The 17166-nt window shown below is 50.4% G+C and overlaps 1 protein-coding gene across 1 annotated transcript in view; it reads left to right on the forward strand.

Annotated features, from left to right (window-relative positions):
• Positions 1-6164: 6164 nt before the first annotated feature.
• The window catches only part of LOC144169085 (uncharacterized), a 54688-nt gene continuing 43686 nt past the window's right edge, over positions 6165-17166 (forward strand). Inside the window, exons 1-2 of the mRNA XM_077698090.1 lie at positions 6165-7752; positions 14581-15030. Of these exons, the coding sequence (XP_077554216.1) occupies positions 6551-7752; positions 14581-15030 (1652 nt within the window). The 5' untranslated portion in view covers positions 6165-6550. The remainder of the gene's footprint in view (positions 7753-14580; positions 15031-17166) is intronic.

Here is a 17166-nt window from a genome sequence, read left to right on the forward strand (position 1 = left end):
CAGTGTCTTCCAGAATCATTTCCATCCACTTTGTTTGACGCATGAAACCCTGAATGATGATAGCATCAGATTTCTTGATCTTCGTTTGCAATTTTCTGATGGCCATGTATGCTGGGCCTACGAACCTCGGTGCTTGAAACCCGTCCTCCCGTATAATTCCGCGCATTCTAAATTAGTAAAGCGGGGAATCGTAAAGCTCTGTGTGTCAAATGCGCTTAACAAATCGTGTGTTCACCTGCTGGGAGCCAGCCTCGAAGGACAGACGGCCCGGCTTACTGCCGCCGGATATCCGTTGCTTTTACAGACTTCTGTAGCCAAGAATGTTTTGAAACAGGTGATGAATGAACGACGCAGGCAGGATGCTCCGAGAGATAAAGATAAAAGGAAATGCACCACTATCCCTTACATTCACGCGATCTCACATAATCTGAAAAAGATTGGAAAGCGCGTTGACGTAAACGTGCTCTTCTCGGCCCCTAAAAAGCTATCAAAACTCTGCAAAAAAGTGAATGAGTGCTCCGTGTTCACCGATACGTGCACCACAAAGCATCGCACGCAGTTTGTGGATTGCTCGGAAGGCGTGGTATACTCAATACCATTAGATAAGTGCAAGAAGAGGTATATAGGGCAAACAGGACGATGTCTAAATGACAGATTACGCAAGCATCGCAATAATGTGGAGAAAGAAGATAAAGGAAATCTAGGCGCGCACTGTAAAGAATGTGGTTGCTACCCTGACTTGCAAAAATGCTCCATAATTCATAAAAGCAATAATCAACTGACGAGAGAGATAGTTGAAGCCTACGAAATCCTCTCCAACAAAGACGTATGCGTCAGCTGCCCGTCTGTCATGCTAACCGACAAAGAAATCGCTTTATCTTGTTAATGAACGTGATCCGCCATGTTGGCTCGAAAAATGGATGTGTATCTTTCCTCTACCCCCTTCCCCCATGTGTATCTTCCCCCACCCCCTTCCCCTGCTTTGTTGCAACGGAGATATGTATTCAAGTATTTTCGTGCAATATATCGCCTGTTGTTAGTCTGCGCTGTGTCATGTCCACTTCTCGTCCTCGTCTACTTGCGCTGTTCAAAAGAAAGACGGCAGGTGTCTGGTTCTATTAGGCCATGGCGCTGGTTGCAGATTCTTCTGATGAGATGTGTGAGCTGAGTGACTGTGACATGAAGTTGTGGGAGCATTGCCGCCCCAGAGCCGTCTGCTTGGAACGTCACACCAAGAATACGGGGCAAGGGCACTTCGGGAACGGGCGTGGAATCGATCGTAGCGGTCGGGCCCGAAGTGAGGTTTGCGGGTCGGCCTCGGGTGCGGATTCAAAGAACGATGAGTGCGGATTTATGTGGAGCACATGACAGGCCACTCTCTTGCAGGTACTTGAGTGTACAATCAATGGCCTGTTGGAGAATGTCTTGTTGCTCTACGGGGGATCCAGTGTTTTTCCCGAACGTAATGTCGTCTGCATAGAAAGCGTGCTGAAGATTGGGGATGGCAGAAAGCTGTGCTGGGGTTTGAAGAAGGGCTACGTTTAATAGTAGAGGGGAGATCGCGGAACCTTGTGGTGTCATTTTAGGCGGAGTCCGGAAATGGTCAGATTGGAGGGGACCTATGCGAAGGGTTGAGGTGCGGTTCTTGAGGGAGGCCCGGACAAAGTTGTATGTGGCCGCCCCGCAGTTTCTTGTTTGGAGGCCTTGGAGCATTGCCGCATGCATGACATGTTGTCAAAGGCTCCTTTTACATCTAATACGGAACTGGGGTGTGTTTTGCTTAAACGGTGAATAATTTGCTCTTTAAGTTATAAAAGCACATTTTTGGTAGACAGGTGTGCCTGAAACCCAAACATGGTGGGAGGGCCAAGGTATTGCCTCCCAAGAAGGCCGGGAGTGAACGAGGTTCTCGAAGAGTTTACCTAGGCATGAGGTGAGGGAAATGGGTCCAAGGTTATCAATCGAGATGGGTTTGCGCGGCTTCGGGATGAGGGGGATGTCGGCATGGCGCCATTGAGGAGGAAGTGTGCCGGCCAACCATTGCTTGTTGAAGAGGTATAAGGAGGGAGTTGAGGGTGTCTTCGTCGAGGTTGCGTAGGACCTTGTTGGTTATTCGATCCTTTCAGGGGCTGGTATTGCGGGTAATGCGGGAGAAGGCCTGCAGTAATTCTTGAATCGCTAAGGGGGAATCGAGCGCAGGGCTCGCAGCACCCCTGTAGTCGTCTGATGGAACGGGTGGTGGAGTTTGCGGGGCCCGAAATTCATGCGTATGGTGCCTAGAAGACGGGTTGGGGGATGGGGGAAGTTATGAATCATACGTTGAATGTGGTGATTCGTGGCAGTCTTGGAGGGTTTTGAGCCCAGCAGGTGTTTCAGAATACGCCACGCGCACTTGGTGCTAAGCGTACCCTGCAGCTCATCCCAAAATGAGCGCCACTTTTGAGTTTCTAGGGTATGAGCATATTGCGCTGCACGCTGCAGTGGGTGACTTCAGCTACGCGGCGCTTTATCGAGCGATTGTGCTTGCGCGTCTTCTAGAGGTTTACTAGGCCTCGTCGGGCCGCCCACAGATGTGAGAGATGGGAATCCACAGAGGAATTGTTGGTAGTGAGGGGATTAATGGTCGTGGGCTTCTGGACCAAGGAGAGGAGCTGTGATGTCCATTCTTCAAGATCCGTGATGTCATCAGGCAGGGAGGTGGGATCCTTGCGAAACGAGGACCAACCGGTGAGGGTAGCGTGACCGACTTTACGCTTGAGAGGAAAGCGGCGAAGAGAGAGTGCGAGACTGTGATGGTCGCTCCCCAAAGTACCGGGTAGTCTCTGCTGTTCGAGATGCTGGGCATTTCGTGCGAAAGTCAGGTCCGGGTTGTTGTCGCGGGAACACTGTTTCTTGTACGGGTAGTGAGGGTTAAGCCGTTACACAGTGTTAATGCATGGTGTTGCGTTGCGTGAAGGAGGGCAGTACCTTTTCTTGCATAGCTTCGTTATAACCCCATAAGTGGTGGGGGAATTGAAATCCCCAAGCAGAAGAGGGTTACGGCACCCTTTTTGTACTGTCAAATGTCCTTAAAGCGGGTGTTGCGGGGGACTGTACACATTAAGGATAAAGAGGCTGTGTTCACCCGGGTTAGTGGGGAGAATCTCGACGAAAGTGTGCTTAATGGATAAAGGGATACCGTGCTGTTGCGCCGCGAATGTTTTAGAGACACGGCGCTGCTGTGCGAAGAGAGGGATCCTGGGTGAAACATTCGAAGCCACGAAGCGTTGGAGTTGGGGTATCGGTTTCCTGGAGGGCAATAACGTCCGGAGGAGATTATGTAGTGACCGAGCTGGGCTTTTTTGCTGGTAATGACCGGCAGTTCTATTGATAAACGGTAATCGCGGAAGAGTCCCTCATCATCCGGCGGGACGGGGATGGCGGCGGCTATCTGGGCATCTGGATGTTTGAGGTATCTTCGGCTTCTTTGGCTGAGGAGACCTGTCGCCCTCGAAGGCATCAAGGCGCTGCAGGATAGCCTGGGTGAAGTTGGATTGGCTCGCCTGCTCCAGGGTGGTCATGCGCTAGATGAGAGAGTCAGCGAGCCAAAGGAGAGTCTGGGCAGCGTCGGTAATAGTCTTGATGAGAGCAGTCATGAGGCACTGGTGATTTGTTTGTCGACAACTTGCATGGCTTGCGTACGAATCTTTTGGCTGGTCAGAGAGGGAGGGTGCACAGTTGGAGAGACTGTCTCGGCAGGTAATAGGGTTTTCGGGGCTTGTTGGGAGAGGTGGTTGACGTTTTCAAGGGTTTCAATACGTTGGAGCGTAGCGGCATTCTGTTCTCTTATTTCGGATAGAAGTTGTTCTTTTGTGGACGGAACCGTGGGAGTGTGGTTTGAGAGGGTGCCGCAGGTAGCGTGGGGAGAGGGGGCAGCGGAATTGGAGGGTGATACAACAGCTGGTTTGCTGACGTCCGCTGCTGGAGAGGCGGTTTGTCCCGAGTGGGTGGAGTGCGGCTTGGTGATTGGAGGTGCACGTATGAGTCTCTAAGGGCAGTCTTTGATTGCGGTGACATGAAGGAGGTTGCACAGTTTTTCCTGGAAATTGCACGAATGGTCTGCGGGAGGATTGCTCAGTCCACAAGCGGGCGGTCAGAATGCGGGCAGACATCTTGCCTGTGGCCGATGTACCCGCACAGTTGGCAAACTTGTACAGTTCAGCGGAGTGGGCGGTAGCGGTACAGCAGGCTGCAGACTTCCACATAGAAGGGCGCGTAAGGGCCCTGGAAGGTCAGAAGGGCCGAGGTGGTACGCCCCATGAGGTGAGCATGTATGAGCTGAGGTTTGTTGGCTTGTATGAGGTCGCCGAGAGCTTCATTTGTTGTTTCCGGGTCCAAGCCGGGGATGACTCCCGGGCAAGTGTCGGGGGGTGGCTTCATGGCACGAGTTCGTATTGTACTCCATCAATTTTCAAAGATGTAATCTTGCTCAGCGTGATGGCACATAAATTTTGAGGCCTTTGGATTTGGATGACATTCCTGCTAGGGAATAGCACTTGCCGGTGCGGGGCTTTGAAGGAGGGTGAGAGGCGCCCAGGCCACGACGCTGTGGCCCTAGCGGGGTCGATACACCACGGTGTAATTGTCTTTCGGCAACCGCGGTTACGGTGCGCGGTGAGTGTTGACGCTAGTGGGTAGGTGAAAGAGGTGGCTCACCGCTTTGCGGCGGTAAGACTGGCTTGGCGTTGAGCGGTGTCTTTGAAGACTTGAGGCGTAAGTAGATGACATCGGTCCAGGGTTCTCCGGTGGGATAGTGCGGCCACTCAATCGGTCGATTTCCATGGCTTCCTGAACTGCAGTTGGCGCTGGGAGTGGCTGCCCGCCGGCATGCAGCGTTTTGTTTTTAACCCTGACGTAATTATTACGGCATTATTATTACGACATAATCATTACGGCCATGAGACTGGGTAGCTTTACAAACGAAGCAGTATGAAAGAGCGCGAATATTAATTGTTCAATTCAGGTATTGAAATCCCCTGTCTTATATACCTAGTGTTTTATGACTGGTGGTTCGTAATCAGGGCCGGATAATAGTGCCGAGGCTACGGATAAAAAACAGAGCCCCCCTCCCCCCCCCCCCCTTCCGCCTCCTCTCGCCATTCTTCATACTTGACGCCTTTTAGAATTCGCTTCAAAGAACACATGCCGTATTTACTCAAAGAATATCCAGGCTGTTTATGAATATTACACAAAAAAGATTTAACGCAGCGAAAGACACGGACAGTGAGCGGACGGGGCGGGCGCTAACTCGCAAGTGGGTTTTGAAAAAATGGTACGCATATATACTTTCGGGGGAATCACACACGTGTACAAAAAACTAACAGGCATCCGGTGACGGCACACACCAACAAACATCACGAAAATTAAAAAAAAAAAATCCAGTTGCCAGTTAGCGCCCGTCTTGTCCGTTCACTCTCCATGTCTTTCGCTGCGCAAAATCTTTTTTCTTTTTTCATGGGCCTGGTCTACTCCCCCAGTAAATCAGAACTACTGATCATTCAACCGACAACACGGCTCAAGCAAGAGAGCAACATCAATTGTGCTACGAACTAGCAACCGGCAAACGATCCCTGAGGTCACAAAGATCAGAGTTCTGGGCTTCCTTGACTGAGAGGAACCGTAGAAACAATGAACAGTTACCCGTCTTATTGGTAAATTCGCGGCGGCTACGCAGCTCATTAAGCGAGTAGCAAATAGAAGATCTGGTATGCAAGAGGATAGCCTGCAACGGCTGAACCAGTCCTTCGCAATCAGCCACATTGCTCACGCCGCGGCTTTCCACGAATGGCTACTACATGAACGTAACCGTCTGAACGCTGCCATACGAAAGACATACAAAGCAGCCATCGGTGTCCTCGATCTGGCCAACGGCGTTGATCTGGCAAACACCGAGAAACCCCTAGAGCTCGGTGCTCGGCTGCAAACGGTATCAAACGCTCGGCTCCTCAACAAGCAAGAAGATATTCCGGCTGACATCAGTAATATAACCAGGGTCTATGGGTTAGAAGCACATTGGACAAAACCATCGCCTCCTGTATTGTAAAATACAGGAGGCGATGGACAAAACAAACAGGCAAACCAAAACAACAAACAACCAGCGACTAGCCAAGCCAAGGCAAAGCTAGCCTAGCCGGTTGCGAAGCTGTGAAATGGCCAACTCGCTGAGGCGGCGTTAGTTCGTTGTGCCCGTATAAGCCTTTGTGTGTTGAGCAGACTCTTCGGCCTGTGCCCACGAGATAACGCGCCTGTAGTGTAAACATTAGCCAGCTAGTAGCAGCGCGGTGTGATCGGGTGTAATCTGCCGTGAAAATGGCGCGAATGAGATCGCCATGGCCCTAGGCCGGGCTGCTAGGGTTGGTGCGGTGCGGCGAGTACCGCGGCTTCCATTCAATTGGACCCTCGCATATGCGCTCATTGAATGTGCGTTCTTCTAACGCACGCTCGTAAGATCTAGCGTCTATTTGCAGCGCAGAGTCGTCGCCGTTTTTTCAACCACCCCTCTGCCACCGGCATGGACGCCCTACTGCGGCCGCTACAGCTCCGGCAACGTGCCGGAGCCACCGAGTCGAGCCGTTACCCGTGGCGATGGAGCCTCGAACGTCTCCTTCGGGGCCTGAACACGGAGCGGGCCTGTTCGGCGGACACTTCTACGGAGTGCTGGCTCATCGACGACCTCGCGTCCTGGAACCAGGCCCTACGTCCGGCGAGGTTAGTGCTGACGGAATTCGAGCCCGGCAAGCTATGTCTGCGCTCCTACGACGACCGCGACGACTTCGGGGCTCGGTTTCGAAACGGCGGCAACGAGAACGACGGCGCGTTCCTCATGGCTTGGCTGCCGAGGCAGCACCTGTGCATCCACGAGGTGCGCGTGCACGACCGAGTGCACGTCGAGCGGCTGTCGTTCGTGGCGTCGTTCATCGTGGGTCCCGCCCCCAACCTGCAGCGTGTCGTGGTGCGACCCCGGTACCGGCTGGAGCCCGAGTGCGGACTCCTGGACGCCTTCGGTCCCCCGCAGTGCCTGCGCGACCTCGAGCTCTCCTACGTGCACATCGGCGACTCCCTCGCTCCCAAGGTGGCCGAGGTGCTGAGGGCCAACGCTGCCTCCCTGGCCACGGTCAAACTCGTCGGCAATCAGTTGTCGCCCGAATCTGCCGCGACGCTGCTGCTCGCGCTTGTAGCGTGTCGTCGGCTGACGGAGCTGAGCCTGCAGGACAGCGTGAGGTCTTCGGCGTGCGACGCCATGGCGGAGGTTTTTCGCAGCAACCGAGTGATCCGCAAGGTCGCTCTGTTCGGGCTCTGCAAGGCTGGAACGACCTGCAAGCACTCCGCTCTCCGGGGGCACGCCACTTCCCGCCACGTCTGCCTCCACTGTGTCACCGACCTGTTTGCGGCTCTGGAGGGCAACCTGTCCTTCCAGCACCTGACATTGGAGTCCACAAACGTAGGGCGGACAATCGGGGAAGCCCTGGCGCACTTCTTGATGAGGCATCATCCCCTCGAAACGCTGGCGCTTAAGAACTGCAGCATTGATGGTGAAGGTGCGACGCACATAGCTGAAGCTCTCCTCACAAACTGCACGTTGGAGTCGCTCAGCTTGCTGGACTCGTCCTTTGAAGGCGACGTCGTTGCAAGGTTGTGCCATGCTCTCAGTTCGAATGCAACGCTGAAGACCCTTGTGTTACCAGAGGTACTCGGCTCATCGCATAATGCTGAGTGAGTATGCGAAATTTAAATTGTGCAACACACATTGGAAAGGGAAATGTTTTTGCTAGTGAGAGTGGTTGGAGTTTTTGTTTTGACATATACTTTTGGCCTAACGTTTTACGTCAATGTGGGCATGTACAGGCAGCCACAAAATAAAACAGACCGAGCAAGCGGTGTTCGAAAGCCATTGGCGTCACACTTTCTGACCCAACACCTGCTGTCTACACAGCTGAACGTGCTTGCACATCTTTCATTAGCTAATGAATATCAATTATTTCGGCCACAGCGATTTGTTTTTCTAGACTGCAAGCATTATAATACTCTTTCGGGACCACCGGAATAAGGAATGAAAAAGGGAAGTCTCGGCACAAATTTTTTATTACATGAAGCAAAGGCACCATCCTGCTTCAGCATATACCAAAATGCATCTAATTATGTGTTCTTTGACATACAATACCATGTTTTGCTTCAATACTGACGATAACACCACGAAAAAATCCAAAAGTAAGAACTTCGTTAAAAACGTACAGAAAGAGATAGAAAAAAGCATAAATATAAAAATATTCAAAAAGAATTAAATTATTTCAGGTTATACAAAATCTGACACAATGCTTTGTTTCTTCATCGCGAAAGTTTGATGCATCTAGGTGTAACCGGTTTTTTGTTTGTGTGTGATCTCTTTGGCACTAGGGCCATGGCTAAGTCGTCGCCCAGGTACACGTTGGGCTCTCGTCTTGGCGAAAACTCAATCCGTTTCTGCGCTGGTGTGCAGGAGATCACCACCATAGGTATTTAACACCCTAGCGAACAGATATAAACCAGCCAGAACATATTTCGAGCGCACATACCTACTCCAGAGCCAATTGAAACCGAAACCAACAGCCACCTTCCAGCGCGATTTGCTGTGCCAGGTTGATCGACACTCGAATCCTCACTCGAGCTGAAATCCGATCTCTAAAGTTTTGTTCCGACTTTTCACTGCCACTCTCATCATTAAAATCCACAGTAGAAGGCCAAGATACGCGAGGCGAGACGACGCGGATTTCTTATCGCGCTCGCGCGCGGGTATGACACCATGTTTTTTTACATTCGAAACCACTGCCCGTCAGAATAAAATATGATGCGTCGCCGCCTGGCATTAAAAGAAGAAACTTCACAAAAGAAAAAACTCCAGTTTTCAAACTATCTCCTAGATGTCGCTAGGTGTTCCATTGAAAATTGAGTGAAACCCGCCGCGGTGGCTCAGTGGCTAACGCGTTGCGCTGCTGAGCACGAGGTCACGGGTTCGATTCCCGGCCGCGGCGGCCGCTTTTCTGATGGAGGCGAAAAGCAAAAACGCCGTGTGTACGAGATTTCGGCGCACGTTAAAGATCCCCAGGTGGTCAAAATTAATCCGGAGCCCTCCACTACAGCGCGCCTCATTGCCTGCGTTGCGTCGGCGCGTTAAACGCTACAATCAATCAAATTGAGTGAAAATTTGTATTCTGCAGGCGTGCGAAACCATCAATCATATGTGATCAATGGCCTATGGGAGTGGTCCCGAAAGAGTTAATCCTTTACAGTGGCTGGCATGCAGTGAAGCTGTGTAACCGTCACGTTCAAATTCGGCATAGCATGTTCATGATGTTCTTATTTTATAGGTTGTATTCACTGGTGTGGCACGCATGCGGGGTACCATGTGTGTGCGCCACCAGCGTCGGTGTTGCTAAGGCGACGCTGCCAAATCATGTATTCGCTGATTACGTTGGGGGCTCTACAAGATGGTGGTACTTGTCCGTATTGTATCCTGGTAAGGCACGGCACACAATGGCAAGAGCTGTTTGATGTCTTAAACTCTGCCCCACCGAATGCAAAGTAATAGCTCAACGTCAACTACTGTTCCATGCAGCACCCTGCGATTTACCTATTGCCAGACATGGTTGAAATCGTCGCATGACTAGGCAGAGTGGTAAAAACTTGAGATCGTACGTATGCGTACAAATGCGTCGTGATGTACCAAGCTGCGCGCATATGCTAGTGAAAGCCGATCACCCCTACAAAAATGGAAATATTGGGGCTGAAAATTTTGCCGCCTGGATGCCAGACTCGAGCAATTTGTTCACAGGGCACTTGCGATTCGCCAGCACTTGTGCTGACTGATGAGCACAGCGCGGGACACGTCCTTGCATGTACCAGCTGGTACGCTATTGTCGTATCTAAATCGGCGTACGCGTGAAACATTTCCTCAAAACCATTATTTCGTACTTGCACTGAACCGCGCATTAATGAAAGGGCATTTATATGAACATCTATGGGCGTAGGCAACTGAATCATCAGCCTCTTGTACACCGTGTCGCTTTCGTTCATAGCCGCGTTTTCGTTCTCCGGTGTTGTGGAGTTCTTGAGGGCATGGAGAACGCCACCGCGTAATGTGAGTGTGAGCAATAATATATCTGTTCGCGCTACGGCTGAGAATCTGGTTGAAACGGAGCAGATGACGCACACCGGGGTTTTTTTTCTGCGAGATGCGGGCGCAAAGTGCATTCGCAGGCACAGCTGGCACAGACATAGCGGTTTCCAGTGTTGCCAAGCAAAGAAATCGCCCGCTCAACTTTTCAGTGAATACCATCTGTTGACTGTAAAGTTAGTCGCTGAGGAAGATTCACGCATGATAGAGCCCTTGCTAGTGTCTATGCAACGAACACACAGCTGATATATAAACCGGCAGCCCTTATATTTTGCATTGCCTGCTTGCTCCAATGGCACAAATAAAATGGCAATAAGCTCCCGGTGCACATCACTCGATGCTGAATGTGAATCATTAAATGTAATCGGCACATGCCGCAGTGTGCAAGCTGCTCGCTCTGCGCGCTGCACAAGGCCACAATCAATGGAAATCCGCTGTGGGTAAAGCTGAGAAAGTTGATATGCATTGACTAATGAAAGATGCGCATGCACTCAGCTGTTTCGACAGCAGGTGCCAGAAGGTTTTTCACGAACAGTTTTTGCACACTGCTTGCTTGGTCCATTTTATTTAGTGGCCACCTACACATACAGAGTCCTATCATTTGATCAGCAGATGAATGCGGATAGCACGTTGAAATTTCACCCTGCCGTGTCAAGGAAGCCCTGAAACATTTCAGTAAAGCTTCGGAATGCTTCAGGTGTAGAAGAAAAATTTGGCTGCAGTCCGTGCTGTCAAAGTGGTTGGATGGTGGAGCTGTAAACGACACCCGCAATGATTATACATGCGGTGTCACTTGAATTCGCACATGTGGCTCTACAAAGAGTGAAACCAGAGACTCTGGCTACCATTACCTGAGTTTCGCTAGGGCGGAGTTCTGAATGCAGCAGTGACCGAGGAAAGAAAATGGAGAGGAGTGCCAGGCGAAGGGTGAGGAGGAGGGCGGCAGGCACGGCTATGGCATCATCTCTCTCACTGCCACCCCCTCACTGTTGTTTCATGCGTCTCCGCCAAGGCCTTGATAATTTCCCCAGATGTGGTTCAGTTTGCCAGTAATCAAAACCATATGAATGCTGTCATGATACTTTATGCGGTGTGCACTTCACACGAGGGCTTTTAATGAGCACAGGGGGTAGAGACCCGCTGTTGTGCTTGTTGAGTACACCGTCTGTCTCCTCGTGTGGGCGCAGCTTAATTTATAAGACGTCGGTTTTTTGCTCTGTTTCTGCATTTGGGTCCTGATTTGATCCCCGGCGGTGCAGGTAGTTTTTTATTTAGCCTGGGAGTTTTCTCCTGATGCAGGCAGGAAAATTTTCTTGGCTGGTAGAGGTATACTGCTTTGCAGTGAAATCAACTGCAAATATTCCCAAACTCTTTTAGTGACAGCTGTACCTTTCCAACTCTGTCTTTTGCATAACGGGGCGGTTATGGTGATGGCTCCAGGGCGGTGATGGTCGGTGCCTCGGTGTCTTCATAACGTTGCCACTAAACTTGTGATTTGCACGCCTTTAGATCACAAATAGCGAGCAGCAGTGGTTCAAGATTGTCACAGATGCGTGCCGTTTTGCAGCTTTTAAGCGTTGTGTCTTGGGTCCACAATGCACACACGGTTCTCTCCAGAATATTTTCAGAGGTGGACATATCAAGACACAAGGGGGGGGGGAGTTGACAGGCGCATACTGAAAAATGACTAGATAATAGCCCTTCGAGCGCAATTCCACCCAGGAAACACTGCGAGAGAGTTTATTTCCGTTTTCCCGACATCCTACACTTTAAGCCTCCAATTTTTCAGTTTGGCCCAGCTTCCCGTACGAAGCTCTCAACATCAGGCCCTTCAACGGCGAAGCGAATGACACAGTTTAGTGTCTTCTCTTTGAGGTGATTCCTCAGTTGTGTTTAGATGAGTTTTAGAGCTGAAAAGTCTCTCGCAGTCTACCGAGGTCATGTCGTCTGTAATTCCCGACAGATTCATGGCCTGTGTTTGTGACTCATGAAGATGTGTGGCCGCTTCCCTCCGGCGTCCGTGCTTTCCTGTAACAGTGCGCTTGTGGTAGTGGGCCCCTCGTGCTCATAGCTTCCACTGCATAGCCACAGAAAGCTGTCCGCTTGTGCAGCAGACTTGAAGCCTGAGAGACGGGCGGTGGTTGCCGGGTGGTAATAGATGTGGGCGATTGGCCACAAACACTGCCGCCCGCCGTGGGGAGAACCCTGTTTGCACGTAATCGCTTACTCGCTTAATTTATGAAGAGAACCTTGTTTGCACGTAATCGCTTACTCGCTTAATTTGTGCATTCAGGTACTTAATTGAGCTCAGGCACTTCATCTGCTGAATCGTGTCGGCAAAAACAAAATGTGGTCACTTCACCGCCATGGCTGCTCCCATACACAAGGATTTGAATTTTATGCAGAAAGCTGTGAACTTGCCTACACCTCTTTGCAACAATGGTTGTACAGCAATGCCGAAACAGCTGGGGATGTAGCAGAATTGCTTAGAAGCTGAATGTCATTGTCGTCTTTGTCAGTGCACCAGAAGTCAGCACCTTGCGCAGCATTCTTATATGTTGTGAATAAACCGATCCATCTTTTTGTCTCTTTTTTTTTTTTTCAAGAATAAGGTCCCTTGAATGCACTACCCTGTGTACTCATTTTTTAAAATTAGCTCATCAATCAAGTGTGGTTTGCATGTTGTTATTAAGTCTAGAATCCATTAGTTCCGTATTTCTTGCTTTTTACCTTGGGATTCTTTACGTGCGCTGCGGACATCTAAAACAGCAGTATTGTGACCAATGATTCCAAAGAGAGCTCTATATGAAACAGTTGATACGTCCGAGATGAGGGATAAAAAAATTTAATAGAGCATGAGAGAGACCACTTTTTTTTAACTGGAAAATATTTATATTGCATCAGTCCGGCTGTTTGAAGAGTTATTTTAGACCTTCTGGAAACGCTGAATTGTTTTCTGACAGACTTCTGGTTGGGCAAGCTGAATTTTGTACCGAACATTTTACCCGAGAGTGAACAGCACCTTGCCTGCGGCTCTTGTGAGGCAGTGGTCTTAACAGTGGGACGATGATTAGCGTGTGCTGATGGATACGATGAAGGCTGCACTGCCTAGTAGTCGCACTATGCTGTAAGGGTAACAAGTGCTGCAAGTGCAAACACTCAGTTGTATGCACAGCTGGGATAGTTGTAAAGAATAGTCTTTCTTTCTTGGGCTATTGAAATGGCAAAATTTTGATCTGTCTGTTTGTCCCACGGTTCAGCCGCACGGTTAATGTTGAAAGAATTCCTGAGCGAGACATTTATATAAGCAAAACACTTAGTATTAATATATCTAGAAAGATGCTCCATACTTGTCTACCCTGTTCGGCAAAAATGTGCTGTTGGGCTTATTTGAGGAAGAATGTCAATACGCAATTGGTTTTTGCAGTGTTCTTTTGATTAACAGTAAATGTTTTTAATTTTTGCGATAGCGCGTAAAAAAAAGATGCGTTGAAAGCGATGTTTTAACCGCAAAGTGCAAACAACACTGGTGCCCAGGACGCACGCTTGTTGCCCGAGTGCCAAGTCCCAACAGATAGCGTGACAGCTCTGCGGACGCAGCAAAATTGAACTCTGCATGCCTTGCATAGATGGATTGAGACAGGAGAGGCAGTTACATGGTAGGGGCGGCAAACGACTATCATCTTTCAACGACATTTGCAGCAACGCGAGCAGACGTGTAGCCAATTTTTCAGCAGAGATCAAGTATTCACAACACTTCATTTACAGTGGCAAATGGTACTCTCACCATCAGGTACACTTCTATGAGAAATGTTAAAACGATGGCATTCGAAGAACATGTTGTCAGCGGACTCCTTGTTAGTGTCAAAGGGCAGGCTGGACAATTTGAAGAATGAACACAAAAAAATTCGCTGACGGTTGCAATTCTTCCTAATACGAAATTTTGGCCACTGCTGTTGAATTTGGATCTTGGGATTTATTGAGGCACAGAGTTTCAGAGAGACGTGCATGTATGTACAGTTACAGACTACTCTTTTTGCATTGAGGGAATGCTCTGAACACTGTGGTTGGCGTAAACAGTGTGTTATGCGGCACAAAGCAAACTGAGCTGACTGCGGTCTGACTGCTTTGTACCCGCTGTGGGGGCTCAGTTGCTAAGACGTTGTTCTGCTGAGCCCAAGGACGCAGGTTCAGTCCCTGCTGCGGTGGCTGCTTTTCTAACGGAGTTGAAAAGCGAAAGCATGATGTGTCAAGATTTTGGCACACTTTAACGATCCCCAGGTGGTCAAAATTAATCCGCAGTCCTCCACTACGATGTGCCTCATCGGCTGCGTAGCTTTGGCACATTAAACACCGCAATCAGTGTTCGGTTCCCCCTCTCCCGTTTGCAGGGATGACCAGGTGCTGCTGGAGACGTTGAAGCTGGAGCCTCGCGCCCAGTTCCCTCTGTCACTGCACCTGCCGGCATCGGTGTCGCCCTCGCTGGCGTGCGGCCTGTCGTGCGCCACCGACGTGCAGGTCTGCCACTGGGGGCTCGTTGGAGAGGCACTGCGGTCGGTGTACGCCACGCTGGCCTCGAACCGGGCGCTGCGCTCGCTCACCGTCGAGTACGTGGGCGGGGGCGCCAGTTTTGGCGGCGGGGGCCCCGGCGGCCTTGAGGACGACATGGAGGACGAGGTGGCCAACGTGACCGAGCTGGGTGATGCGCTCTGTGCGGCTCTCAAGGCGAGCCAGGGGCTGCGCCGTTTCCGCCTCGACGTGCGCCGGGCGTATGACGACTCTGAGGACTCCGTGCCGCTGTCTGAGATCTTTGCGGCGCTCGCCTCGGGCCCCTGCCTCAGGTGCGTCATCCTTGCCTCCCCTCTTCCGCTTTGTCCTTCTTCTGTGGTCACCCAGCGTTTTTCCTGTCTGATGATCCCGTGTTTTCTGTCAAGCGCATTTTTAACTATTTAGCGGAAGTAAAATTTTTAGACCTAATTTCATACCACGCATAATCACAAACTGGCCTTCTACACCAGCCATCCTCATTGTCTTTCACTGATCTTACTTTTGTTATTGTTGAGCGATTTTAGTGTTTACGTCTTCATCTCTCATATATAACAACTGTTTTGGCACTCTTTGCCCCAGTTGGCGTTGCGCCATTAATACCCAACCATCATCATCATCCTTCTTCTGCGGTAGGCAGGAGAGGATGAGGAGATCTTATAAAGCGGCAATTTAACTGACCTCTGTGGCCAGCGTGAGAAACAAAGCGGCAGTCTGTTCCCAGATAGCTGCAATCCTGGCATTTCTGTACAGACTACTGGTTCACTTGGAACACTCCTATTCTTTTTCGCCAACTGCTGAAACAACTCCACTGTGTTGCGTCATAGCCTGGGGATAGAATTGCTGGTCTTATGCGAATGGCCTGAGCCTCAGCATTGGTGTAATGTTTTTTTTTTTTTTTTTTTTGCCAAGAACAGTAATTTTTTTTACTGTGAAATGTCTTGTAAGGTCATCTCCTTGCATACTTTCTACAAATAATGAACGTTTTCTGTCTATTAGGTTAGTATTGGGGCAGTGAATGGTCTATCAGTGTGTTTAATTTGCTTTTTTGGTCACACCGCAAGTACGAGGCTTGCACCCGTCTGGGAACCGAATATCACCACAGGGAAAAAAAAAAACGGCTGTTACCTGCTGTAGTGGCTGAGTGGCTGAGGCGTTGTGCCGGGATCTTAAAGGAGTACTGACACGAAATTTTTATGTTACGTTTTTTTCACTGCTATGCGTGCCTAACAGCCCACTAATCATAGAATGACAGATTAGACGGTCGAGCGCAGCGTAAACATTCATTTACGGCGTCGTTTATTCGTGCCAGTTTCGGTTTCGACAAAAAAACGCCGAGCGGCCGCCATGACAGCATGTATGACATGGCGTCACCATTCTTGCCGTATCGCTGCCTCTCTGGAAGCGCGCGCGAGCGAGCGCACGCGCGCGCCCAGACCGGCTGAGGTCTTCGCCGTCCCCACAGGCCCGGGCAGCATGACGTCAGTCCCAAAACCATGACGTGTACACACGCCCGAGCAGCGCGCGCCAACCACAGCCAGCGCGTCGGCTTCGTCACGGGAGCCCCGACGTCGGCAGTTTGGGGCACGTAGCAGATGATGTCACGTTGGCCCGCTCTGGGCTTTCTCGTGCGGGCGAAGATTAAAATGGATTTTAAATATGTTTCGCTGAACGGTTGCTGTTCAAACTTGCTGGGAGATATCTCCTGATAAAAAGGAAGCGTTTTACATAGTTATCTCAGCTTTGAAATTTCGTGTCAGTACTCCTTTAAGGACGTGGATGCGGTCCCAGTTGCGACAGCTGTTTTTCTGATAGAGGGAAGAATTTTGACGCCTTTTTGTCAAGATATTGGCACTTTTCGGTGATTCAACACCCCCATAAAGGAATGGGAAGGAAGACTGCACTTCATTGTTGTTTTAGTTGGGGACAAGTTTTAAGTGCGAATGCACTTTATAAGCGACCCTGAATTCCGGCGACCGCCGTCCGTCCACATAACAACAGCTGCGGGTGCGCGCGCTCCTCATCTTCCTTGGCAACGGGGGGAGATGGGCGCGCGCTGCCTGGCCGCTGACATGGCACGTACCCACGTGGGGGATTGGCCAGGAATCTCCTTGTCTTCCTTGGCAACGGGGGGAGATGAGCGCGCGCTGCCTGGCCGCTGGCATGGCACATACCCACGTGGGGGATTGGCCAGGAATCGGGCGTGAGAAGGGCTAATGCACCCGCTTAAAGGAGTACTGACACGAAATTTCAAAGCTGAGATCCGCTCTAGCAATCAAGTACAACGACAACACAAATAGGTGTCTGTGAATAAATGCATCTTTCTTTCTTTGTAGTTGTGTGTGTGATCTCTCTTTCGCGAACATTACCGAACCGCGCAAATTCAACTCGTGCATTCGCACTTTCACATTCTTCCCCTCGGGGAAATGCGG

Source organism: Haemaphysalis longicornis, unplaced genomic scaffold (assembly GCF_048455015.1).
Source record: "Haemaphysalis longicornis isolate Haplotype H1 unplaced genomic scaffold, Haemaphysalis longicornis Haplotype H1 scaffold_2, whole genome shotgun sequence".
Taxonomy (NCBI): Eukaryota; Metazoa; Arthropoda; class Arachnida; order Ixodida; family Ixodidae; genus Haemaphysalis; species Haemaphysalis longicornis.